At 42.0% G+C, this 26,894-nt stretch overlaps 1 protein-coding gene, 1 long non-coding RNA gene and 1 pseudogene across 2 annotated transcripts; 2 read left to right on the top strand and 1 right to left on the bottom strand.

Annotated features, from left to right (window-relative positions):
- Window positions 1–1,095: 1,095 nt before the first annotated feature.
- LOC140007592 (uncharacterized) lies at window positions 1,096–1,612 on the top strand. The gene is made up of 2 exons (XR_011814882.1): window positions 1,096–1,235; window positions 1,323–1,612. It is a non-coding gene; the product is annotated as an uncharacterized lncRNA (long non-coding RNA).
- Window positions 1,613–1,897: 285 nt separating this feature from the next.
- Window positions 1,898–8,909, bottom strand: LOC113743662 (gamma aminobutyrate transaminase 1, mitochondrial). Its single transcript, XM_027271711.2, has 18 exons — window positions 8,580–8,909; window positions 7,784–7,920; window positions 7,473–7,557; window positions 7,323–7,395; window positions 6,260–6,357; window positions 6,084–6,176; window positions 5,544–5,617; window positions 5,397–5,435; window positions 5,233–5,321; window positions 5,076–5,152; window positions 4,890–4,964; window positions 3,410–3,541; window positions 3,244–3,331; window positions 3,065–3,143; window positions 2,682–2,772; window positions 2,496–2,574; window positions 2,259–2,374; window positions 1,898–2,136 (listed from the first exon to the last, which is right to left on the bottom strand). The coding sequence occupies exons 1-18, from the start codon at window positions 8,649–8,651 to the stop codon at window positions 2,062–2,064; spliced, it is 1,572 nt and encodes a 523-aa protein (XP_027127512.2). The 5' UTR covers window positions 8,652–8,909; the 3' UTR covers window positions 1,898–2,061.
- Window positions 8,910–24,836: 15,927 nt separating this feature from the next.
- On the top strand, window positions 24,837–25,789 carry LOC140007657 (ylmG homolog protein 1-2, chloroplastic-like; annotated as a pseudogene).
- Window positions 25,790–26,894: the final 1,105 nt, after the last annotated feature.

The following is a 26,894-nucleotide window of genomic DNA, read 5'->3' as shown; positions in this document are numbered from 1 at the left end:
CTACTAGTATATAACAAGTAATACTTGTGTATGAATGGGATGCATGTTACAGTTCTCACCAAATGACCCTCTCACATCTACTGCTTTTGTAGATTCCTGCTTCGCACAGTTAAAAATCGTACTAGGAGCACAGTTCCGTCCGGCCTCGTTTAGCTTTACTCAAGGAAACTCTCAAACTGTCAGATTTGTTGCCAGCCCTAATCTGGTATGCTCTTCATGAGAGTCACTCAGCCATGAGTTATTTGCAAGAACCACCATTAGCCAAGCAGAGAGCTCTACAATGTCCAAATTTTTTGTACAATTAATTAAGCACGTATCTTTTCCCTCTTCCTAAACTTATATATTTTCTTTTTCAGGAAAAAATAAATATATAATTTAAAAAAAAAACGCCATGAACACTATTACATTACTTGATATACAGTTACATTACACTATTACATTCGAGATAAAAAGTGATGTAATGAATAAAATGTTTCATATATATATTCAGTACAATATTATGATGTATTTATACACCAAACATTTAAATATGTATGATAACTGAACGGAAACGCACAAATCACAATTATACTGAGTTCTTTAAATCCTGCTGCCCTTCCCTCCTGGATTTTTTTTTTTTAAAAAAAAACTTAAAAGAATGATATTTGATGTCAATAAAAAGAAAATTAAACTAACGTAGTGCCGGTGTAACTGTGGACGAAAGGTATTTGTATATGTCAAATAATTGTTGATGACAAGTAAAAACATCAATCAATAATTAGGGATATGCACTTCGATAACCTCGAAGTAATCTTTTTGTTCTTTTGATGACTATTGTTTTGGAAATCTGATGGACCAAACTCAGGAGTGTAGGCATAATAATGGGATGGATTCGTTGGGTCTGAGTCAAAAAAAAAAAAATTAGAGAATCAAATAACGTCGTACACACTAGCAACTCAGAACGAACGCCATCCTTTGGATAAGATGAGATGAGAATTACCAGCCAATACTTTCCGCCAAGTCACACACCCCACAGAGCCATTCCGATTCCCCACCCCCTTTCCCCAACCCAATATATAAATATAAATATAAATATAAATAGAAAGATCAAAGAACCGTCCGTGTTTATCTGTGAGAAGCAAACTGAGGATTTTGGATGGATGGATGGGATTCAGCAGGTAGCGCTTCCTGTACTGGGAATTCTTGCAGCTGCTGCTATTACCTTCTATGCCGTGAGCTTCGCCGAGCTTAGAGAGGTGGGAGGTTCCGTACGCCCCTTTTTTTTTTCTTCCAATCTATCTTCATACTCCTCCCAACTAACTAACTCAACTCGTACCATGCAGAAATCTTTCAGGGACTTGGAAGACGACTCTGGTAATGGAGGCTTCGAGTCATCCTTGAGCTCTAGAAAGAGGCGGGCAAGGAGGACGGCTGATAAAGACGCCAAGCCTTAGAAGAGATCCAATTCAATTCCTCTGGTAATGCCAGGCATCATCTCATCCGTGCGTTGTTTATTCATTCATTTCCTACAATGGGGGTAGCAACCCTTTTTTTTTTTTTGGTCTTAAAATTATGACATTGTTATGAATTTGCACCAACCTTCTGATGATGAATATGATCATCGCTTTTCTTATCCTGGTTAACCAATCCAAAATATCCTGTTCAAAAATCAAAGGGTTTGTTCTCCATCCCCTACAAAGTGGATACGGACTCCCAGTATATACAGCTGACTACACATGTATTTCATTCAGCCACCAAACCCATGCTCTGCACAAGAAATCTCACTCCTGGTGCTGAAACTAAGAAGGGTTTTGAATACAACAAGCCTACCTTTAGCAAACTTAGTCGCAACTCAAAGGCATGACAGGTGAAAGAAAAAGTTCCAACTGGTGAAATAGGATTAAAAGAAGAAACGGTATCAGGAATGATGATGCTTCGATTATTTTCATGCAAAACACCAATAATATTCATACTAGAATAATACATCACCAAACAAACAGTCGATAAAAGAGTTTACTTTACACAGGGAGGGGCATTGCAAATTTTTCACAATCTTCTGATCGCGGGCGGGCGGGCGGTCGATTACTTCTTTTGCGCCTTCAGTTCGGCCACTCTCTCTTCGGTAGCCTTGAGTGCCTTAGCATAGATGCCAATTAACTGAAACCAGATAGATTAAATTGTTCAATTGAGTTCGAATTTTTAATAACTAAAAGCGTATACACACCCTCGGAGTCCTCGCAAACAAAGCCTGGAGTCATTTCTAGGAGAACAAAACGTACCTCATCCACTTCACCTGGAGTCAGGATAAAAGGGGGAGACATCATTATGTTGTCACCGGCTACGCGTACTAACATACCATGTTTCTCACACTGTGCTCCAAAATATGAACCAATACCTGACAAAAAGCATTAGGAAAAAAATTTCAAACCTCAGAGACCTGAACCATAATTCTGTCCTTCAACGCTTACGTTTTCAAATTAGCAAAAGAAGCACAAGATGCATGCAGAAGAAGATACCCCATTCAGAAGGGAAGGGATCATTAGGCGACTTGTTAGCAGCGAATTCAGTTCCAAGGATTAAACCGGTTCCCCTTATCTGCAGAAGTGGCACAGGGAAACATATCAATGGTAAGATTTCTAATCTTCATATATATATATATATATATATATATATCAATGGGAATATTAGAGGCAAAAGTGTACCTCCCCAATTATGGGACTGTCTGAAAATGCTTTTAAGCCATCCTGAAACTTAGGGGCTATCTTATTCACTTGCTCAACAATATTTCTCTCCCTGAAAATAATTAAAAAGTTTTGAATCATTTCCTTCATAAAACATTGTACAAAAACACTCATTAAGAGACACGAGACCACACAATCAGGGCACAAATGGGTTTTAATTTGGTTCAAGGCATGGACAAATCTGAAACTCATCTAAATCATCCTACTATATCAGCTTGCTCCCTTTTACGTTTTTTTGAACCGTACGTGTATCAAGATTCACAAAAGCATGGCATCTACAGGTACATTTATTGCTAAAGAAAATTGTTGATGAGATCAAAGAGTAAAAAACCAGAAAATCATACTTGTAGATCCTGACTGCTTCCAGAGCAACAGCACAAGATACAGGATGCCCAGAATAAGTAAATCCATGAGAAAAAGAACCTTATAAAAAAAAAGAAGAAAAGAAGTAAGACAACTCAATCAGCAACGAAATGTAATGGAGAATATATTCAGTTGCATTCAACGTCAAATGTGAAAATACCCAGTTTGTTGCTTTGTGAATATATGACATCTGAAACTTCAGGACTCACAAGGACAGCTCCTATTGGCATATATGCAGAAGAAAGAGCCTGAATGAAAATTAACAGAATGTATTATTGTCTAGATACAGACTGGTCATGCCAGCATTGCTGCTTGTCTAGTTATACCTTTGCCATTGACACAAGATCGGGCTTTATGTCATACTTTTCACAGCCAAACATTGTCCCAAGCCTTCCAAATGCACATATTACCTCATCCGCAATGAACAAAATGTCATACTTTTTGACAACAGCTTGAATCTGCATGCTTACACAAAAGAAATTGTTAAATCTTTGTGATAATTGAAACAAAGAAAGAAAAAAGAGTCTGTAACTTTTGCCCGAAGGATTGAAAAGAGGGGAACAAGTGGCTATCCTACTTGGAACCACATATCAAATGCTTTACCAGTGAGTAACATTCTATTTGTAGTATCAGTCAAAAAAGCCAGTCTCAATTCGCAGTAGGTAATCATCTTGGAAGTTTTTTGACAAAATCTTCAAAGAGGCGTGATCTAAAACGCTTTAACCAAAATTGATTCAGACAGCAATACAAAGTGTGTGGAAGACAAGAAACCAATGGTTCTCCGCAAGCATGTCCAACTCTAAGATGCATTGCACAATCACAGCATCAAAAGTAAAAATAAAAAACACATCCAAATTAAATTTTTTTTTTTTAAAAAAAAGATGGCCAAGATGACAAATGCAAGTTCAAATGCATACATGCAAAGAAGTCATATGTTGTAGATAAAACATGCTAGATGAATCTATGAGTTTTACCAAATATGTTAATGCAAGACTGCTACACGCTAAATGTCATCTTTATTGTTCCAATTTTACCGTCACAAAAGTAAGGATTCACTAAAGATAACTACTAAAGTTCAGTAACTTCCAATAACTTTTTTTAATTGTTTGCAAAAAAACAATATATATATATATATATATATATATATATATATATATATATATATCTGGTGTTTTTGTTTTCAACAAACGAATAACACTTCTAACAATTTCCATTGGTTTGAATAAAAATAACTTAATTTTTTTCTTACACATGTGCTTTTTGCACTAGTAGACAACAAATGACCAATGATTGTTTCAATTTTAATAATGTAATTAATGCATACCTAATGTTATAATTAGACTACTACCTTTTAATTTAGTTTTGTGTATATTGCATTTTGAAATTCAACAGTTGGATTGTACTTTTATGACCGATGTGCATGAAATTCCAAGCCGATAGCTACCACATATCCATCACATAAACTAGTTCTTGATTTCTAATATGGTCAAAGTAATAGCTATCACTGATACAATGATTACTAACCAATATTGCTGAAATGTTGAAAAGCCTACATGAAAAGTTGTGTGTGATGTGAGCCTATTGATATTGATGCCAGCTGGTAATGAAATATGTGACCTATATATGCATGTATTTGGATGAGCTAACTGGCAAAATCAAGTCATTCTATAGCTTCCTTTCATGTTTCTTGCATGGAGAAATGAATTTGAGGAATACTAACCTACCTCACTCAGTACGCAACTCAGTTTCTTGCAACCGCATGTAATTTAACACAAACTTAAGACATAGGAGAAAAAAAAAGCCAACCTTCTCAAAATAGGTTGCAGGAGGGGGGATAACTCCTCCAGCTCCCATGACAGGCTCAGCAATAAAAGCGGCAATCTGAAATGACAAGTTAGTAGGTAACAAAACCAAAATTTGTAGGAGCACCAAATGAAACAGAAACATAAACGAAAAGTAGCAAGGAAATGTAAATAAATGACACCGAGTTACCGTCTCAGGTCCCTCTTTGAGGATAAGAGTCTCCAAGTTATTGGCCAACCTGGTTGAAAACTCCTCTTCAGTCTCACCTGAAAAGAGACCGAAAAAAAAGTCCTTTATATCAGGGAACAGAGAAGATAAAACAAAACAAGGGTGATGAACCAATAACCTGGGAGATGGTAGCGCCAATAATGGGGACAGTCAGTATGCAATACAAATGGAGCCGGAAGATCAAATTTTTGATGCAGAGCAGGAAGACTAGAAAAAGCAAAACCATAAGGGGACGTGTAAAACATTGAGCAACTTGGTAATCAAACACTGATTTGTCATTACCCTGACAGACTTGCAGCTATTAGTGTTGATCCATGGTATCTGATAAAACATGTAAAGTTAAAGCCAACTCAGTAATATTCTCCTAAGCAGATGCACGAGATTCATGCAAAGTGTGACCAAAAGAAAAAAGCATAGCAGTCAGATTACGATTTTGATCGAGCTATGAATTTCTTCTTGTTTGGCCTCCCTAAGGCATTGTTGTAATACCACACTAGCTTCACCTACAAGCACAAGGGACAAATGTGAAAAGTTCAGCTTACAACATAAAATCAAGAACAAAGTTGGTCCCCAGAGCAATTTTTGCCTTTTTCCATTATATTTGACAAAGCTACCATCGATGAACAAATGCATCTGTATGGGATCTAAAAATTTCTGAGGTGATGGAGTAGTTTTCAAGAATGGACATCACAATCTTCATTTACAGCATGATGACAAAGAAGTACAGCAGATACCATAATCTTCCAAGCAACCCCCAGCTTTTTAATTTTCTGCCTTTTCACTTCTTCTGACACTTCCATAGAAGCTATATCTTTCCTATATTGCAGATGAATTTCCAGAGTACTACGGATGTTTACTTAATGTATTAAATAGAAATCCAAGTTCTCTAAGGTGCCACAAACTACTCAAAAAGATGAAAGCATCAAGTGAAGGACAATTTAATGAAAAGCTTCTTGGCAAAAAGAGAACCTGTGTATCATTTGCTTCTGATCCACTATTTGTGAAAAATGCTTTTGACATTGTTGAAGGGGTGAATAGTTCTATGAGCTCCTTAGCAAGATCCTACAAATCCCCTAAAGTAAATTAGCAGAACATATATTGCAACAAACAAAAGAGTTAGCATACCAAAAGAAAGATTATCACACCAAAGAAGGTTTTGTTGTGCGATTCCAAAAGGAGTGGTAAAATGGTAAGGTGTTTAGTTGTTTAGCAGCAGCAGCAATAAGCCTAGGTTCATTCCCACCTGCGAGTTTGCAAGGATATTGAGACATTAAGCTTAAGACACACAGTCCACATTCCGGTGAAAAGCTTATATTGGTAGATAAAAAAGATGGGGGAATGTTTGGGGGAAAGGGGAAATGGTATACATTATTTAGGTAGGTACATGTGTAAACCACGTATAGGAATTCACATATATGAACACGATTATACACATTTTTCTTGACTAAAGTTGACCCCCATTGGATCCAACTATTTACCATATTGTGACAGGTCATATCATTTTTCGACATAGCCATGAAAACCATATGATTGTGGAGAACATATACAAAAGAACATCTTCAGAATACAATACTAAGACAACTCAGGTAATGGTCTCTGCATCTGATATAAAACTTACAGGATGTAGTAACTACTGAGAACTAGGAAATTCTTTACTGTGGAACAAAAGAATTATGTTTATTTTACTTCATCAACATCACAAAATAATGAACAAGAACAACTGTGAATTGTCATCCGGAAATGGTCTGCACTTTTCTTATTAATACCATCAAATTAAGCAGAAGAAACAAGCAGAGGATTTGCCCCACCTGAATTTTGTGAGTTGAACATTTTTCCTGACCATTAATCAATGCTAACACATTGGCTTCTCATTCAAACTTAAGCAGCAACAACTAGCAAGAAAAGTCTTTCTTGATAACCTATTCCTAATAGGCACTTGCGACTAGGATATTCAACAAGATAAGAGGAAAAATTTTGATAGGATAGGACTTAAAAGGAGGAATCTGATTTTTAGACGTTTCCATTCCTCTGATGAAGTCGGATAATTCTGCAATTTTTCGATATTCAGGATTTCTACATTGCTATATAGATTAGCCACTAAAGGCAAGTAAGTTTCATCATAGAGAAACCAAAGACAGGCAGACCACAGGGACAGGTTCCAGTATAAAAGCAAACGTAAAGAAAATGATAACATTGGCAACTGAATACCTAAAGCCGTGGACCACAGGCCAGCCAGAGCATCTAGATATTTTTTACCATTAACATCATAGACATAGGAACCCTGTAAATTGAGAAGAAAAAGGTTAAGACAAGTGACATATGAAATAAATGACACTAAAATCTTTCAAAGGCCCCTACCTCAGATCTTTCGATAACCAGAGGATTCAAATCAGTGGACTGCCAACCAGCTGTGAAGGGTGCCAACATTTCATGGCCCTTGAAACTGTAAAACTCAAGAACATAAGCTAATAAGATACCAATTTCGGCCTCTGCGAATCCAGATAATAAGAATATAAAATGCAGAAAAGAGCAACTAGAACAAATATAAGAAACTCAAACAAAAGGAAACAAGTAGAGGCATAAGCGATGTTTTATGCGCAGCCAGTGGAAGAGAAGAACGAAAGGAGAAAAAAGAGGAGGAGAATGATAGCGAGGAAATGTATACTTACCCTTTATCATCAATTGCAGAAACATCCTTCTGTGCAGCTGCCTCTGTACTATTCCATCTATTCTGGGAGGGAGCCTGAGTTATGTGATCCTGCAACCTGCTTGCAACTGGCGAACAATTGACGACAGGAAAGCCAACCTGCATACCCCAATAGCTGCATTTGTTAAAGTATTTCCCTCATTTTTATTTTTACTTTTGGGGTAAAAGACAAGCAGCAGCCATGACAGAGGCTCAGATTAAGAAAAAATAATAATAATAATAATTGGGAACCTTAGCATTAAGGACAGTATGTTAGCTTGGAAGTCAGTCTGAAAATGTATTAGGAATACAGTAACAGAACATCTAGCAGCGAGCGTGATTATCTGGGTGCTAGTTTTAGGGCAAGGAACCATAGATTGACAAACTTGAATACTGGGTTTTGAGTTGCTATGGTTTCTGGTTTTGATTACTATTTCAAGACTGAACAGAAAAAGTAAAATAAGACAAGAAAGGGAGGCAGGCAGAGATAAAGTCGATCAGCTTGAAAATGCAGAAGCCCATAAGGGGGCGAGTTGATGATGAGCAAGCAAGTACGTAGTAGTAAGCATTCAAGAAAAGGGAATCCCCGAATCAAGTAAAAAGTGCCTCAACTCAAGTGTAGGAGTAATAACCAAAGTCCTACCTATCCACAATATATGCACATGTGTGTATAGATATAACACGTGGTAGGAGGAATATACCAACATGTCAATCATGAAAGCAAGGCAGAAAGGTAAAAGGAGAGATGTAGAGAGAGGCAGAAAAAGAGATGGCGATACCTTTGCGGCGGCGGCGGTGGCGGCTTTTTGCAGAGTGGATCGAAGAAGGAGACGGTTGACCACGTTTGCCATTCTCTCTCTTTCTTTCTATTGAATCCTTGCCCCTACCCTTCCTCTTTATTATTTGATAGGGGGCTTAAAAGAGCAGATATTTGTAGTATAAACTTGGGAGGGAGGGAGGGAGGAGGAGGATCAGAAAGAAGAGAAATTGAGACGACAAGGTAGAAATGAATTAATTTGGAGGAGTGACAAGTGACAGGGAGGGGAGAATGCCAATAGAGCCGCAGCAGAGAAAGGAACAAAGAAACAAGAGGAACGGAACAGACGAGTGACGAGCGCCAGCGATGGCTTGGATTAAATACTCCTACAACTGTCCTTTCCTGTGTGGTTGGTAATCAGTAGTAATTACTGCTGCTGCTGCTGCTGCTAAGTGCTAAGATCACATAACCGGTCCCTTTTAGCAGTACACAACAAAATAAGTAACGGAGGAGGACTCCGAACTCCACTCCGGAGTGTTTGGGTCCCCCCTTCAATCAATCTTGATCACTTATTACTTAATGGGATTATTAGCTTTGCATGTGTACATGCAATATGAATGAGGACAAGACTCTACAGTAGTCGAAAACCGATCATTTGGATGAGCAGAGTAGATTTGTGTCTCCGTTAGCAGTGCTATCCGGTCGGGTAGAGCTCGAGTATACTCGAACTCGAGCTCGATCACAATCAGTGTTATAAATGTAAATTTGGACTCGAGTTCAATTCAATCAAATAAAATTAAACTCGAGCTTGATTCGTTTGAATTCGAGTAAATATCAAATCCGATCTACTCGAGCTCGAGTTCGAGTTTTGAACTAAACTCATAAATATTTTCTCAAAATATATAATATAAATATAATATGAATATAATATAAATATAATGTGAAAACTTGATTAAACTCGTTGAGCACTCGAATATTTATTTTTAGAGCTCGAGCAGCTTGACTTGATTGCACCCCTAGTCTCCATTCATTCCCCCTAGTTTTATTTCTTTCAATCATTTATGCCTTCAATTATTCCTTTAACTAGCATGTCAATCATCCCAGGCAGCAGATGGAAAGAAGCCATCTCTTCCATACCAATTAGTTTAATTTAATTGAAACAATCATGTACGACATCAATGTATGTTTAATATCTCATATATTTTTATTTTATTAAATCTCGTATTTATACACTCAATCCTATCTTCTTTGGTGCACAATTCATTTGGTTACTAATTAGGGTCAACTTTTAGGTGTTTTTTTTTTTTTTGGGCTAACAACAATTAATCCCCTTTTTCCATCCACTTTATTTTTCTTACTTTTTGTACTTATTCTGTTTAATGTTTTATAGTATAAGTGGTTTTAGGGTTTGAATTTGAGACCTCTCACTTATATCCTCTTTTTTCATACCATCCAACTCATCCCTCCCCTCACGTGAAACTTGCAAGCTCTCTCTGTTTACTCCTGAAATTGATGATTTTCCCTTCCCTTATAACTTCAAATTATCTAACTCAATTCCTATATATTATAGAACTTTGGACCCCAAACACTACACATTCACATTCCAAGCGACAATTTGGCTGTATAAATTTCCTGACAAATCAAGTGCCAAACCTTTCCTATGTTTCTATAAGGAAGTCTCAAATTTGGTTCCAGAACCTATCTCATCTTTTCCTGAGCTAATTTAGAAGTTCATGAATCGCTTCATCTCTTCTTTGTCCTTCATAAAGACCTCGACCCACCTCATAAATATTAAGCAGAGACTAAATGAGTCCTTGAAGTCCTATGTAGCAAGGTTCTTAATGAAAGCATGAAAGACCAGAATTCGAGTGAAAAAGATAATGATTGCTTCATTTATGCACGGATTCAAGACCTTGAAGTTTCCTACGACATTTAAGGAGCTGTTGGATTGAGTTCGAAGCACGTCGCTAAAGGAATATTACTCCTTGAGGCTAGGGCTGCCAATTGGGTCCTATGAGTCAATCTTTGACGAGGCCAAACTTAATTCATAAAATAAATTGAACTTTCAAATATATAGACTCCGGCCCAAATAAGAAGGCTCAAATTCAATTCACACTTTAATACAAGTTTCCGCTTAAATGGAGCCCAATCTAGCTCATAATTAAATACATAGTTACATATAATATATATTTAATACTTATGATTTATTATAAGTTTATGTATAAATTATCAATATTTTATGTTATAATATGTACAAAGCCCAAGGTGACATTTTTCCATTTCCATTCAAGAGTATGTAAAGATTTTAGATAATTCAATCCGTCTTTAGTGTTTCGCTTTTACTTATTAGCAAACTAGATATTTCCGTATAAATTTGGCAATCTCTCTCTTTATTCCACTCCACTAATAGGACTACTTTAAGTCCTTATATATCTTGAGCATACTTAGAAACTATGAATCTCTTTCTTCAACTCATTTCTAGTCTCTAGACCTTTGGAACATTAATACATTACTATCTTTAATTATGCAATTGAAATTTGGCAATTGTTGAGCTTTTATCTTCCCTTTGATCTTTATCAATTTCAAGTCATTGACTTGACCTGCCTTATTCTTTAATAATTGAAGGTTAAACAATTAACACTGCCTTATGAACCCTACTTTGGTAAACTTTCTAGTCCATCACTATATGGTGGGAGTAACAAAATTCTTGTTGGAAATGGCTTGATACTTCTTGTACACACATGGGATAGTCTTTGCACTTATTCATGTCAACTCAAGTTTAATACTGTTTTTCGTATTCCACGACCATCTCATTACCTTTTATCACTTCGTAAACTTTGTCATAATATCATTCTACTAATTTTCGATGCCATGGTTCTTTTGTGAAGAACTACATGATAGGGACCAATCTTTTCCCTGCTATATAGTATGGTGCCTTGCATCTTATTTCATTTACACTATATTTTTTAACTCCAGTTGCTTTGCTTGCTTAACAATTGCTGCCTCTCGTGTGGCATAATCATCTAGGTCATCCAAATAGAAAACTTTACCTTTTCTTTAGAAGAGTAAAGCCTTTTAACTTCTCTATCTTTCCATGATTTGAATTACTCATGTCAATAAAAACAATCTAAATGCTTATTGTTTCAAGATGTTGATTATTCACTACTGAGGGTGCTCACCTCGACCACCCCCTCATGTCCGAGGTGAACTCACCTCGTCCCTCATCGGAGCTCATCCGTGTCCTGGGCATAACCTTCGAGTTCGGCCAGGTCCCTAGTCTACCGTGTAGGTGACCTCGGCCCATCCACCTCGGCTGCACGCTGATGATGTCAACCAATCTGACATCCACCAGAGTCAGTGTGCTTTATCTGAAAAGTACTGAAGGCACTTAATGGCTACTGTACAAAGTCCCCCCGTCATGCTACCCAAACGGCTACAGTGTCAGAGTCAGACCTCCTGCAGGGAGCCGTAATGTCAGGATGCGGGTCCCATCGGCATGAGCCCTCCGATCTATCCTTTACTCCTACTCTATAAATACCTCTCATGCACACCTCAAGTAAGGACACTGGTCATTTGCTTATACTCTAGCATTTTCTCGTTCTCATACTAACTTGATCGACGGAGTGATCCCAAGGGAGAAGCCTCGCCTTCCACTTCGACCGTGCAACCTCACTTCATTCCACCCGAGGTGAGATAAGCAAGTTCACCTCATCTCAGAGAGGACTGATTTAGGTCGGCTTACTTCTCCACCAAAAATCACCTCTTCAATTGGCGCCGTCTGTGGGAACGAGAATACTATTACTAAAATGAGATCCACGCGCTCTAGAAGCGGAAGAGTTCCCTCAACAGGGGCTGGGCAGACCTCGGGAGCCCAGCAAGACCGTATCTCTGAAGAACAAGGGTCCCAAAGGACCCAGCCCAACAACGAGGACGCCATCGCCAAGATGGCCGAGTTCGTATCAGACAACCCCAACATCTTTGAGAAGCTAGGAAGATACCTCAAAAGGCAAGGGAAAGAAAAAGTCGAATCTTCCAAGAGGAGATCAACGAAGTCCCCTGAGGTCCCTTCAGGTGAAGACTCCGATGAGGGGCGTCTCTCTCGGAGTACCTCCAGGCACGCCTCCTCCAAGGCGACCTCCAAAATTGCCTTCATCTCCCGGGCGTTTTCCCGGGGACTGCTAGGAAAACGAGCCGAGGACCCACCTCGGCGCCCCGGGGGCCTAGTTTCTGACTACATGAGGGCTCCGCCCTTTACTGATGACATCAATGGGGAGATGGTTCCCCCGAATTTCAAGCTCCCAAACTTGCACACCTATGACGGCCGAGGTGACCCCGAGGATCACCTCCGCGCCTTCATCTCCGCATTCTGACTCTACTGCGTCCCCGACGCCGTGATTTGTCGGGCTTTCCCCATCTTCTTACATGGGACTGCCCGGAAGTGGTTCTGGAGTCTAGAACCAAGGAGCATTTCTTCCCTGGATGAGCTGATAGACCGGTTCATCCACCGCTTTGTGTCGTCTCGACCAATCACCAAGACTTCAGCTTACCTCTTGAACCTGCAACAGGGTCAGGGCGAGTCACTTCGCTCGTACGCCCAACGGTTCAACGAGGAGAATGTGCAGATACCTGATCAGAACGAGCAGGTAACTATCGCTGCCTTCACCAACGGGTTAGTGGCAGGGATCTTTAACACCGAAATCCATCGGGAGTACCCCCATACACTTCGGGAACTCTGGGAAAGAGTGGACCAGGGAATCCGAAGTGAGGATGTAAATCGCATGAAGCGAGAAGCCCAAGCATCTCGTATGGGGCAAGATCCCCGGAGGAGGAAAGACACCGGCCGAGGTGAACCAGGCCCAAGTGGCACTTCAAACCAACCCCGAAACCGTCGGAGTGTCTTCGACCGGATTGTGAAGGGAAGATCGTCCACCTCGGACGCCGAGCTGACGCCGCTAAATTCCAGCCGATCCCATGTCTTGGCTGTGATGAGACAGAACCACCTCGGCCGAACCCCTCCTGAGATCCCGGGAAGAAGGGATAAGAGGAATTCCAACCTCTACTGTGCCTACCACAAAGATGTGGGGCACGAGACTGAAGACTGTAACGACTTAAAGCGAGAAATTGAAAACCTGATCCGACAAGGATACCTGAAGCAATTCGTTCGCAAGGATGGGGGCTTCAACCGAAGCGCCTCCCACCGGGAGAGCCGAGGTCCCCGCCAAGAGGACAGGCAGGATACGAAGCTTCATTGCCGAGGTCCCGAGGAACCTAAGGGGGAACAGAGGCCTCCACGTGACAGATCATCAGGCTACGGTCCAAACATCGCCGGGGTGATCAACACCATCTCGGGTGGCCTCACGGGAGGAGACAGTCAGAACTCCCGGAAACGGACATACCGCCAGGCATGCATTGGAAGCTGCCGAGCCGAGCTCCCGGTTATCCGAAGTGATCACCTACGGTCCCAGCGACCCCGTCCCCGCCTCCTCCAGCAATCACGAGTCCCTCGTGATTGAAGTCCTCACTAATAACTACATAGTCAAAAAGGTCTATGTTGATCCCGGAAGCTCGATAGATGTCTTGTACTACCGAACTTTCGAGAGTTTGAAACTGACCCGGGAGCAACTCACTCCGGTCAGAACTCCCCTTGTCGGTTTCGGGGGACACGTCGTCCACCCGGAGGGGATGGTGACCTTGATGGTGACTATTGGGAGCCATCCCCACTGCCGAACTGTGCCTGTTAGCTTTGCGGTGGTCAAAGCGGACTCTCCTTACAACATGCTGATAGGCCGACCCACGCTCAACGCCTTGAGAGCCGTATACTCCACCTACCACCTGAGCTTTAAGTTCCCAACACCCGCAGGGGTGGCCGAGGTGAGCAGCGATGTGGGCGCCGCCCGGGAGTGCTACCTCGCCACCATTCAAGCAGCAGTCGCACCTCGGCCCTTGCCGAGGTCAGAAGAAAAGAGGCCAGCGGTCCTCTCCATAAACTGCATCGACCCTAAGAAGGCAGGAGAGCCCAACAGGCTCGAGTCAGGGGATGAGGTGGAACAAGTGGTCTTGGATGAAGCGAAACCTGACCAAATAGTCCAAGTAGGGGCCGGACTCCCCTCACCCCTGAAAGAAGAGATGATCTCCCTGATCAAGGACCACCGAGACATCTCCGCGTGGTCCGCAGATGAAGTGGTCGGAGTGCCACCTGAGCTCATGACTCACCAACTCAACGTCAACCCACAGGCCCGACCTGTGCGGCAGAAACGAAGGCACTTCGGCCCCGAACGTAGCAAGGCCATATCGGATGAGGTCGACAAGCTCTTGCCGGCCAAGATGATCCACGAGGTCCAATATCCCACCTGGCTGTCCAACCCAGTAATGGTAAAAAAGGACACCGGTGGATGGAGAATGTGTGTAGACTTCACCGACCTCAACAAGGCCTGTCCCAAAGATTGCTACCCTCTGCCGAGATTAGACGCCCTCGTCGACTCGGCGATGGGATATGAAGTCCTCTGCTTCCTAGATGCCTTCAAAGGGTATCACCAAATAGGAATGAGTGAAGAGGACCAAGAGAAAACGGCGTTCTACACCGACCGAGGTACTTATTGTTACACTACCATGCCCTTCGGGTTAAAGAACGCCGGTGCGACCTACCAAAGGCTGATCAACTGACTTTTCAAGAATCAGATCGGCCGCAATGTGGAAGCCTATGTGGATGACATCCTCGTCAAAAGCCTCGCCACTTCATCCTTTCTGTCAGACGTGAGGGAAGTCTTTGGTGTCCTGCGAGACTCGAGGATGAAATTGAATCCCAAGAAGTGCGTCTTCGGCGTTACCTCGGAAAAATTCTTGGGGTATCTGGTTTTCCACCGGGGAATCGAGGCCAATCCCGACAAGGTCAAAGCCATTCAGGACATGTCCCCACCTCGGAACATCCGAGAAGTCCAACGGCTGAATGGACGCCTAGCCGCGCTTAATCGCTTCCTGTCCCAATCAGTTGAGAAAGCTCTGCCCTTCTTTAAGGTGCTCAAGAAGGCAGATCAGTTTGCCTGGACTGAGGAGTGTCAGGCTGCCTTCGACAAATTAAAGCAGTACCTCCATCACCTACCCACTCTCGCTTCACCTCGGCCCGAGGAGAAGCTCTACCTTTACCTCTCGGCAGCCGACGAGGCTGTCAGCGCTGTGCTTATCCGAGATGAGGACACCCAAGTGCCAGTCTACTATGTCAGCCGAGCTCTCCGCGGGCCGGAGACTCGATACACTCAGGTGGAAAAACTGGTACTAGGACTTGTCCACGCAGCTCGGCGGCTGAAACCCTATTTCTTAGCTCATCCCATCTCCGTCAGGACCGACCAGCCAATTCGACAAATATTGGTGCGACCCGAAACTTCTGGTCGCCTCACCAAGTGGGCTGTCGAACTGGGAGAGTATGACTTGTCATATGAGCCCCGCACGGCCATAAAAGCTCAAGCTCTGGCCGACTTCCTGGCCGAGCTGACCTTCACGGAAGGTCCAGAGTCCACCTCCACCAGTGCCGAGGTGCTCACCCCATCCTCGTGGATTTTGTATGTCGATGGGTCCTCTAATGGAGATGGTAGCGGAGCCGGACTGCTCCTGGAAGAACCTCAGGGAGAGGTGTGCTCGTACGCCCTCCGCTTTGGCTTCCCGGCCACCAATAATGAAGCCGAGTACGAGGCTCTGATCGCTGGACTCCAGCTGGCCCGTAGGCTCGGCGCTCAGCAAATCCACGTCCGCAGTGACTCCCAACTCGTTGTACGCCAAGTCCTTGGTGAATACGAAGCCAAGGATGAGACCATGCAACGATACCTCACCAAAGTTCACCAACTCATCGCGTATTTCGAGTCGTTCGAAATCCAAAGAATACCCCGGTCCCAAAATAAGCGAGCCGACGCCTTATCCCGGCTGGCTTCCACTTCATTCTCTGACCTCAACAAAACAGTCTTGGTGGAGGTCCTGAGTGAACCAGGATACGTGGAAGAGGTGGCCTGCCCCGTGCACTCTGAAGAAACCTGGATGACCCCGTTCATCCTTTTCTTGGGTCAGGGAGCCCTCCCTGAAGATCGAGCCGAGGCGAGAAAAATACAACGCAAGGCGGTTCGATACGCTTTCCGCGATGGAGAGCTGTACAAACGCTCCTACCTCGGCCCATGGCTGAGATGTGTCACTCTCGAGACAGGACGCCACGAGATCCACGAGATCCACGAAGGCTTGTGTGGAGCTCACGTCGGCCCCAGAATGCTAGCCAAGAAGGCATTGCTTCTTGGATATTTCTGGCCCTCAGTTCGGCAAGACGCCCAGGACCTCGTTCTCGGCTGCCCTTCCTGCCAAGTCCACGCACCCGAGCACCGCCAGCCCTCAAACTTCATGGTTCCCATCACTTCATCCTGGCCGTTTGAGCAATGGGGGACGGATATCATAGGTCCTTTCCCTAAAGCGGTCCGGGGCTATACCTTCCTGGTAACCGCTGTGAACTACTTCACCAAGTGGGTCGAGGCCGAGCCTCTGCGGACCATCTCAGGGCTGGCCATTCAAAAATTTTTTTGGAAATGCATTATCTGCCGCTTCGGCATACCACAGATCATCATCTCGGACAATGGGAGACAGTTTGCCGAGAACCCATTTAAGACTTGGTGCGAGAACCTAGGCATCAAGCAATACTTCACTTCGGTGGGCCACCCACAGGCCAACGGTTAAGCAGAAAACTTCAACCGACCTCTCTTGCATGGCCTCAAGACCCGGCTACACCGAGCTGGAACATCTTGGGTCGAAGAACTCCCCAGTGTCCTGTGGTCTTATCGGACCACGCCGAGGTCAGCTACGCAAGAGACCCCCTTCTCTTTGACCTACGGAGCCGAGGCTGTCATCCCTGCCGAGATCCTTACCCCCAGCCCTCGGCTAGCAGCCTATACAGCCGAGGTGAACGAAGAAGAGAGACAGTTGGATCTCGATCTCGTCGATGAGCGAAGGGACCTCGCCTCAGCCCGGATAGCTTCCTACAAGAAGCTACTGGCACACTATTACAATGCCCGCGTCAAACACCGTAGATTCCAACCTGAAGACTTGGTTCTGAGAAAACACTCAGTCAGCCGAGCTGAGCCACAAGGTAAATTGTGCCCGAAATGGGAAGGCCCCTACCGGGTTGTCGGGTCTAATCTTAAGAGATATTGTAAACTAAGCTACCGAGATGGCTCACTAGTGCCGAGGTCTTGGCACGCCGAGAACCTTAGGTTGTATTATGCTTGAAATTATGACTTCATTCAGTTATTTCATCAAAGTTGACTTCATCCAGTTATCTTGTCAAATTATGACTTCAGCTATTTAGTTATTTTTCAACAATATGATGCCCGGCATCCGTTATTAAAAAATAAGGAGGACAAGCAAGGGACGAAACAAGAAATTGAAAGAGCCGAGATGAGAAGAAGTAGATATTCCATTCAATAAAAAGGCATTACAAAGAATACAAGACCGAGGTCGGAGCCCTACTAAGCACTCCTCACCTCGGCCACCTCCCTAATGACTAAGAGCCTAGACCCCCGTTTCGGCTCCCTTCCCCGCCTCGGCCCCATCCTGGGCAGCCTTCTCTTTGGCCTCTTCTCCACCGGGGTGAACATCTTCTCCCCCGCCGGGGTGAATCCCATCTCCCCCATGCTCTTCGCCGATGTCCCCTCCGGTTTCGTCTCCCCCAGTTTCCTCTCCTTCAGCTTCTTCTCCTTCACCCTCCTCGAACACTTCGTCGAGTTCGGACAGCCACTTGTTGAACTCATTCTGGACTTCGGCCAAGTTCCTTCCTGCCTGGATACCTTCGGCCATCCGATCGCATAGCTCCTTGGAGTTCTCGTTATAACTGGCATGATTTTTCAGAAACTCCAAAACTTCGGAGGGGAGGTGAGCCGCAGCCTCGTCTATGGCTGAGGTGAAGCCAAACATGAAGTTCGGTGTGAGTAGCTGGCCGAGATCCTTGATGAAGGCCTCGGACCTCCGAAATGCGTCAACTGCCGAGACTTTAGCACTGTTGAGGGCTTGTTCATGGGATTTCTTCACCTCGTCCCCCCTCTTCTGCTCTTTCTCGAGGGCCGATCTGAGGCTGTTGACAGTGGCCACGGCCTCCTCATCCTTCACCTCGGCCTCCTTAAGCCGTCTTTCCAGCTCGACCTTCTCAGACTCGGACACCGCCAGTTTTTTCTCCAACTTGGAGATCTGATTCTGTAACTTACCGGTGTCCTGCTCCTCGACCAGAGCACAGTACCGGTGTGTCATCTCGGCCACAAAAACCGAGGTGGAAGCTGTGGACACCATGAGACTTTGAACCATCTCAGCCGGGGACAGCTTCTTCATAAAATCCAAATCCCTTGGCAAGGGGGAGTGCATTACTAGCTCTTGGGCAACCCGAGGATTTTGGCACCTATCGTTGACTGAAATTTTCCAGTTCGGACACCAATGCTCGTCGGGGTGCGTCTTCTCTTCTCCGGGAAACACTGGGGGGCTATGGAAACGATTCCATAGCGAGGTCCCCGAGACTGCATTTACGGGGGGTTTCAGCTGCTTGCCTCGGCCACGAGGAGGCGGAAGTGCCGTGACGACTCCAAAGGGCACCTCCTCTGGCACAGACGAGGTGGACCCAGTAGCCGCGGTGCTCTGGCCAACTTTGGTGGGAGTGCTTTTAGCCGCCGAGGTCTTGGCGGCCTGTCCTTGTGATTTCTTCTTCGGCGGAGGTGCCGATGTCTCGTCGGTGCTCTTTCTCTTCTGCCTCTTGGTCACTTCGGATGAACCCGATACGACGATGTCAGACAGTTTAGTCACTGCACAAGAAACAAATATTATTATTTGCCACAGCCGAAGTGAAAAGAAAAGCCATGAAAGAAAATTACGAGGTTTCTCAAGTTTAGTGGAAAAGAAGGGAGTTTTGGTAGTATTGATCACGGCTCGACTTATTCCCCCATCGACGAGCACGGTTTCGGGGTAGTCTTGGCTGAACAGCCGAAGTCCAAACTTCATCAACTTCTGGAAGGACTCCTCTTCGGCATCCCCCGCAGAGAAGTCGGCCTTCGCCTTGATTGGCCTCCACCAAAAACCTTTAGGGAAGTCCACTCCGGATACGAAGAAGTAGTCACGCTTCCAATTCTTGATCGAGTTGGGAGCACCAATCACCAACTTCGGGATGACATTGTTCCGATTGCAAACATAAAACCATCCCTTATCCGTCCCGTGCGCCTTGAGGGTATAGCATCGGCGGAAGAGGTCGACGGAGGGAGTCACCTCCTGATGTCGGCACAACATCTCGAACCCCACGATGATGCGGACCGCGTTTGGGACGAGCTGAGTGATTCTTATGCCGAAGTGGCGGAGCAAGTCCCTGAAGAATCTCGACGTGGGCATCCTCAGCCCGGCCTCCAACTGTTGGACATATATGGCTACCATGCCAAAGGGGGGCTTCTCGGCTGAATCATCCACCTCGGGCGGTAGAATCTCGTACTCCGGCCGGAATGGGTACTTGTTTATCACCTTCTCGGCCCTATCTCTTCCTATGCGACTTCTAAATTTCGGCATCTTGCCGAAGTCAATGTTGGCTACATCCTTAGGAGCGACGGGCTCCAATACGTCCTCGTCGTGTGGTATCTCGACGCCGAGCTCCTCGTTATAGTCCACCTCGGAACCACCTTCGCTCATCTCGGACGACTCCAACTCCGAGGCTGCCTCTCCGACTCTCACCTCGGTTGATCCTTCCTCAGAACTCGGTGTCGACCCCTCCGAGCTGGATGTCGTCGCTTCTTCCTCAGGATCCGGCCTCACCTCGGTCTGGTAGCCCGGTGTCACGGTTTCTTTATGGGTCTTAGCTGTTTTGGCCATGAGTGAAAGACGAGATAAGAAAGAAAAGGGATACTTACTATTGTCTACGGAACTGGACGAAGCGGATGATTTCGACTGTGATCTCGGCTGGCAAGATTGATCTCGGCAACACTCGCAAATTTTGCAAGTCGCAGGCAAAGGAAGAAAGTGATGGGCCATGCGGTGAAAAAGACCCCCTATTTATAGGGGTCCGAGCGAAACCGAAGAGGCGGCAAGAATGCGAAGAGGCAGCCACCTTCGAATTCAAAACGCCACACCTCTCTCTCTCTCTTCATTAATGACCCGTCCTTTCGACTGACACCCCATCTGCGCGAAACGTTCCACTACTTCACGACGTGACGGTTGCGTGTCAACTGACCCCCCACGTCCTGTCAAATGACTCGCCCACGTGTCACGTTCCCGCATCTTCCGGAGCAGTTTCGGGACCCCGACTCTTCATGATTTCGGCACAAGGAAGCCTCGGTACCACCCTGGCCCGGAGCTCCCGAGGCTTGGGGGCCTTATTGAGGGTGCTCACCTCATCCGTGTCCTGGGCATAACCCCCGAGTTCGGCCAGGTCCCTAGTCTACCGTGTAGATGACCTCGGCCCATCCACCTCGGCTGCACGCTGATGATGTCAACCAATCTGACATCCACCAGAGTCAGTGTGCTTTATCTGAAAAGCACTGAAGGCACTTAATGGCTACTGTACAAAGTCCCCCCGTCATGCTACCCAGACGGCTACAGTGTCAGAGTCAGACCTCCTGCAGGGAGCCGTAATGTCAGGATGCGGGTCCCACCGGCATGAGCCCTCCGATCTATCCTTTACTCCTACTCTATAAATACCTCTCATGCACACCTCAAGTAAGGACACTGTTCATTTGCTTATACTCTAGCATTTTCTCGTTCTCATACTAACTTGATCGTCGGAGTGATCCCAGGGGAGAAGCCCCGCCTTCCACTTCGACCGTGCAACCTCACTTCATTCCACCCGAGGTGAGATAAGCAAGTTCACCTCATCTCAGAGAGGACTAATTTAGGTCGGCTTACTTCTCCACCAAAAATCACCTCTTCAACTACCATTTCTATTTATCTGGTTCACTCTAATGTTAGTACATCTCCTATTTTATTAAATTCTAATATTAAATATTATATTCTTTTTTCTTGATGATTTTCTCAATGAACATGGCATAATGCTCTACTTTTCTTGTCTACATGCACCTCAACGAAATGTAGTCACCAAGCAAAAATATTGCTGCCTTACTTCTTTTAACGAGTATTTCTTTCCTTATTTCTTTTCAACTTTATCTACTACTCTTTCTGTTGCTCCAGTAGATAATTCTCTTCCATTTTTCTAGCTACAACCTATGTTTTTCTGATTCCGTTTTCCCTTGTCAGAGCCATGATCGTTCTTCATCTTCTAATTCTTGGAGTCAACCGGAACTTGTTACTTCTTTTTCTTCATCTTCTTTACATTTTACTTTTGCATGTATGTCAGATTCTCTTATGTCTCAGTCTTCACCTCTCTTATCCCTTGTCTCTGCATCTTCTAGTTATTTTACAGCATCTAATATTAATACACAAATGTCTTCTTAACATCCTACAGTTATCATCTCAAAGTTGGCATCTGCAAGTCCAAAATTCTTCCTTCTCTTATCACCAACTGTTCTATCATCTCAAATAACCTACTATATGAATCCATTTGTTTTTCTCAAGATATCAAAGATCCTCATTGGCGAGCAATCACAATTGAAGAGTTTACTGTTCTTTTTTTTTTTAAATGGTACTTTGTCCTGTAAGGAAGACATGCATATGTAGTAGAAAATTTAAAATTTTTTATTTTTTTAAGCAGATCCATGTGATTAAGAGTATATTAAGAAGATACAATAAAGATCTTCCTAAATTTTGCAACAAGGTTGCATGTAGGTTAAGCTATGTATTCAAAATTGTCCAATCGTATAACCTACACAAGTGCTTATGCAAGAACTCCTTAGGTATATTTTTCTAAGTTATGATAATGCTAGCTAACTACCAAAATTTATCTCACAAGATGAAGTATTTTGAAGGAAAAAATCCTAGTCTTGTAGACTAGAAAATTTGTCTAAGTAGGGAAGAGAGAGAGAGACAATCTCGTCTCTCTTGGCAGGCAAAATTACCCTTCATTCTTTCTCTAAATTTTCTTTAAAATTTTATGCACTGCTATGTGAAGATAATGTATTTTGTTAATTTAAACTAACAGGGTATATATAGTCGAATTGGTTTTCTAATTCTTATAAAAATTGCATTAGCAGTTTTCATAAGAACTTAGATTCCAATTTCTAGTACAACTCCTGTTTTAAAAGACTTAAGATCATTTGTAACATAAGATTTTCAAGTATAATTTTTCTAAACCCTAAATTTGAATCTTAACTTACAAATTAAACTATAAGTTTCTGAAACTTTTCATTCAAGTTCCTACTTGAACATCTTTTAATTTCACACAATAAATTCTTAATATGTGTGATCCATTTGATTCTCTATTACATTGGCAATAAGTAAAAGTTAGAATTCTTAACGTAAGAGGATAATTTTAAGTGAGAAGATCACTAATATGCACGCTCTATATAGAGATTTATCATTGACACTCAAATAACTATTTCTATGATAATCTCTATTTAGATCAATTTAATGAATTTGATCATCTTATTAAGCAGCCACATATTGAGTTTTGATGTTTTTACATCATAGTAAATGAGATCTAGTACTTCCCTTAAAAGGAAAACACATAGTATGTACTAGTTATTCATATTCATAGTGTTCCCTTTATTAATACTATGACTAGAGTTTTTAAAAAAATCCTAATAAATATTTCTCACTGTTATAACACATTATGATTACATTACTCTAGTTATAGTTTTTTCTAAGGATTTTATCTAATTAATATAAAAATGCAACAATTGATAAGATAAAAATATCATTTATTAAACATAAATAGTTAAAATATAATGATAACCTCTAATTTTAGGACATAAATACTAACACATCCTTAGTTCTGCCTTCATGTAAAAATGTTAATGGCTGCAAATTGACTTTTGAAATTAAACAAAAACTTCATGGTTCTATTGAGAGGTTCAAGTCTCAATTGGTTTCTCAAGAATATACAAAGTAATTGGGTATCAATTATCACAAGCCTTTAGTCCTATGGTACACCCACTACTATTTGCTTGGTTCTTTCTTTAGCTTTCTTTTAGTTTGTCCATTCATCAACTAAATGTCAAAAATGCCTTTCTACATAGTCATCTTACTGAGAAGGTATATATGAAACAACCCTCAAGTTTCATTGGTACTTAATATACCCATTATACTTATTTCCTTTACTGCTTCACTTATCGTTTAAAGCAAATCCTACATGCATGGTTTCAACGTTTGAGTTCATATCTTCTTAACTACGGATTTACCTATAGTCAAGCTGATAATTTCATGTTTATTCTTCTTCCCTATATTGATGATATCATTCCTACTGGTAGTAGTATCTCATATTTACAAGTTTTCATTGCGTCTATCTCCGAGTTCTTTGCCAAGAAGGACCTTAGTGATTTTTATTAACATATTGATGTTGAACGAATTGTTCCTCCACTTCATTAGTTTTAATTCAAACTTGCTATATTACTAATCAACTTGATCAATTTAACATGCAAGCTTGTAAATTCTTCACTCTTCTTTCTGCCAATTCTAATCTTTCTCTTCATCATAATGATCTTTCCCCAGATTCTATTTCCCATCGAAGTATGATTGGTGTATTTTAATATCATGATTATGCATCTGAAAATTTTTTATTCTATTGATGAGAAGCTCTAATTTTATTCAAGCTCCCACTATTGTAAGCATATAGGTTGTACACTAGTACATCGAGTATTTGAGTATCGATCCCACAAGAAAGATTAATCAATTATCAATACTATTCAAATTTCTTTATTATTTAGATTATCAACACATTGGAGAAAAGTAAAACTATGCAAAAAAAAAAAAAGTGTGCAAGAAAATAATAATGGAAAGCTCCTCAAATCATGGTATTCTTAATTACTCATGCAAGTACAATTCTCGAATCATTAAACACTACTATCTCAGTTAACTATGGCATAATTTTCTAATGCTTGTGATTCTTGCTTTCGCTATTGTATCCAAATATTCATGATACCCACTTTTGTTGGTGAACCACACTTATATAGCTAATCCATACTTACTTTCATAGTTATAAAACTAAGAGCAAACTGCACAAGATGTCACTAAACTATTGTGTTGTATTGCTTTTGGTCAATAAACTAATTTTTTAGCAAAAAATGTCATCGAAACAGTAAATCTAAATGTTTAGGTCAATCTGTTTATTTATGCTGTCAAGGGAGACAGAAACTCAATTTTTCAAGGACAAATTCATTTATACACTCAATTATTTTAGGGGTAAATTCGTCTTACAGCTTTTTATGTGGTCAAGATTGCCTCTCAAACCTTAATCCTCCGAAAGCCTACCGTTGTTTCTCTGAACAAGCTCACCACTGCCTATCCTCTGCGACTCTCCTTCTCCTTCGCTAATCCTAAATGGCTAGCAATAAGTAGCGCTTCCTCGGCGGTCCTCATCAATAATCCTTCAACCGAAACCTCAAGTTACCAGACTCCCCACTCAATCTTTGCTCACTTGTTCAACTTGAATCGTGACTATCCTGTTGGATCTCACTCTAACGGCCTCCAAGTTGTTAGTCAACATGGTTCTCAATCTGGGCTGTAATTGAAGGGCTTTCATGGCCTCCCAGAGCCTTTAATCCACTCAGCCAGGCTAGCTTTTTTGCTGCAGTTCAGGATGCTTCCACCAGACTTTGTCACCGTGGTGGTAGCCGGGATGTCAACTTGGCTGGATATATATATATGGGGTTTTGACGGTTAGGGTTTTGCTGAGCTAGTTCGCCAATGTACCTGGGGATAGGCAACCATTGTTAGCAATTAGAGACCTTTGTGATTCGTATTTGAATCTTTTCAAGAATACAAGCCGTCCCATCTTTGATACCCTCTTATCAGTCCATTGTTGACTTTTTCTATTTTAGGGACACCCAGCTCCATTTTGAAAAGCATCAAGGTTTTGAAGTGAGTGGATCATCAATCTAAGTTGTGTCTGTATCTGTGGTTAGGTATTAAGGACCGTTAGTACTGTCTATTTTGTAACTTTAGGAGAAACTATACGATGTTTATGACTAGTAGTGCCTATAACTTTAGTTTGTTCAATATATAGTGTCTTTTATTACCAAAAAAAAAAAAGCTTGTTGGTCTCTAGTTTATGTACAAGAGTCTATTTTGGTCTATCTAACAATATAAATTTGAAATGTACCATTATGGAAAAAATTATATAAATTTGATTTTGTGCAATTCATTTTTTTTTTTTTTTTTGTGGAAGCAAGCTCGCACAAAAAGCTGTATAGATGAATTTGCCCCTGAAAAAATTGAGCTTCCGACTCTCTTGACAGCATAAATAGACGGAATGACCTAAACATTACAAATTTACTAGTTCGGTGACATTTTTGGCAAAAAAATTAGTTTGTTGACCAAAAGTGGCATATTACAATAGTTTAGCGACACTTTGTGCAATTTGCTTTAAAACTAAGTATAGGCTCTTTTGCTTCTATGAAATTATATGGAACAAGTTACAAAAGTAACAAAAATGCATCTCTATTTTCATGAATGTACTTTTTAAGTTTAGAACTTCCTTAAACTAGTATTAAATCCCAACTTTTATTGATAATTTAATACCTTCAGATAATCATAATTGATGATATAAGAAAAGTGCTAAATAACTTGTTCAAGATAATAGTATCAAATAATTAAGAAAATATCACATAATAATCATAGATAATTCATCCAAACCCAAGATATGGAACATAACAAAACACAAAAGGAAATAACAACTTTGTAGTACAACTAGGCATTCGAATTCAAATACAAGAAATAGAGAGTTGAAAAATTAAAAATCCCTTGTCACTAATGAGTTTTCAAGCTCTTTTCTTCAATTTTCATCTTCATCCAAGCTTGGTTATATATAAAATCACTAACAAGTGTAAACAAACTTAATCTAACCTAAGAAACTAGGAATTTTTCTGGTTTAGGTCTACATTTTTGTAATTTTGTCTTCCCTTTCAAACCTCCAAAGCTGCTTTGTTTCGTCCATGGTGTCCTCTTTATAGGAAGAAGAAAGGTTGAAAAGTTGTGCAATTGCCAGCTTGCAACCATCCAAAATTTGCAGACGGATTGTGTCCTCAGTTTGGCCGAATTGTGTTGCTCCATTTTTGTTCTTCTGAGGTTGTGTTCTACCTTGAATTCAGCCTTAGAATCCGCAGATACACAAGAGAATCTATGGATGGATTGCCTTTTCTCTGCATCACTTTGATTCGAATCTTGTTTTACTTCTGCCACCGAGTTGATGTGCAAATACTTCAATGAAGAACTTTGAATCAATTCTTATGCAAAACACGAAAGT

Source organism: Coffea arabica, chromosome 5c (assembly GCF_036785885.1).
Source record: "Coffea arabica cultivar ET-39 chromosome 5c, Coffea Arabica ET-39 HiFi, whole genome shotgun sequence".
Taxonomy (NCBI): Eukaryota; Viridiplantae; Streptophyta; class Magnoliopsida; order Gentianales; family Rubiaceae; genus Coffea; species Coffea arabica.
Note: the sequence above shows the minus strand (reverse complement) of the source record. Positions and strands in the feature narration are given on the sequence as shown.

Excerpts from the sequence above, each read along its gene's own strand:
- LOC113743662 (XM_027271711.2), bottom strand. The coding sequence starts at position 8,651 with ATGGCAAACGTGGTCAACCGTCTCCTTCTTCGATCCACTCTGCAAAAA. Across the intron at positions 3,542-4,889 it reads CTGCAACCTATTTTGAGAAG|ATTCAAGCTGTTGTCAAAAA; the intron begins GTTGGCTTTTTT and ends GTAAGCATGCAG. Across the intron at positions 3,332-3,409 it reads ATCTTGTGTCAATGGCAAAG|GCTCTTTCTTCTGCATATAT; the intron begins GTATAACTAGAC and ends ATTTTCATTCAG.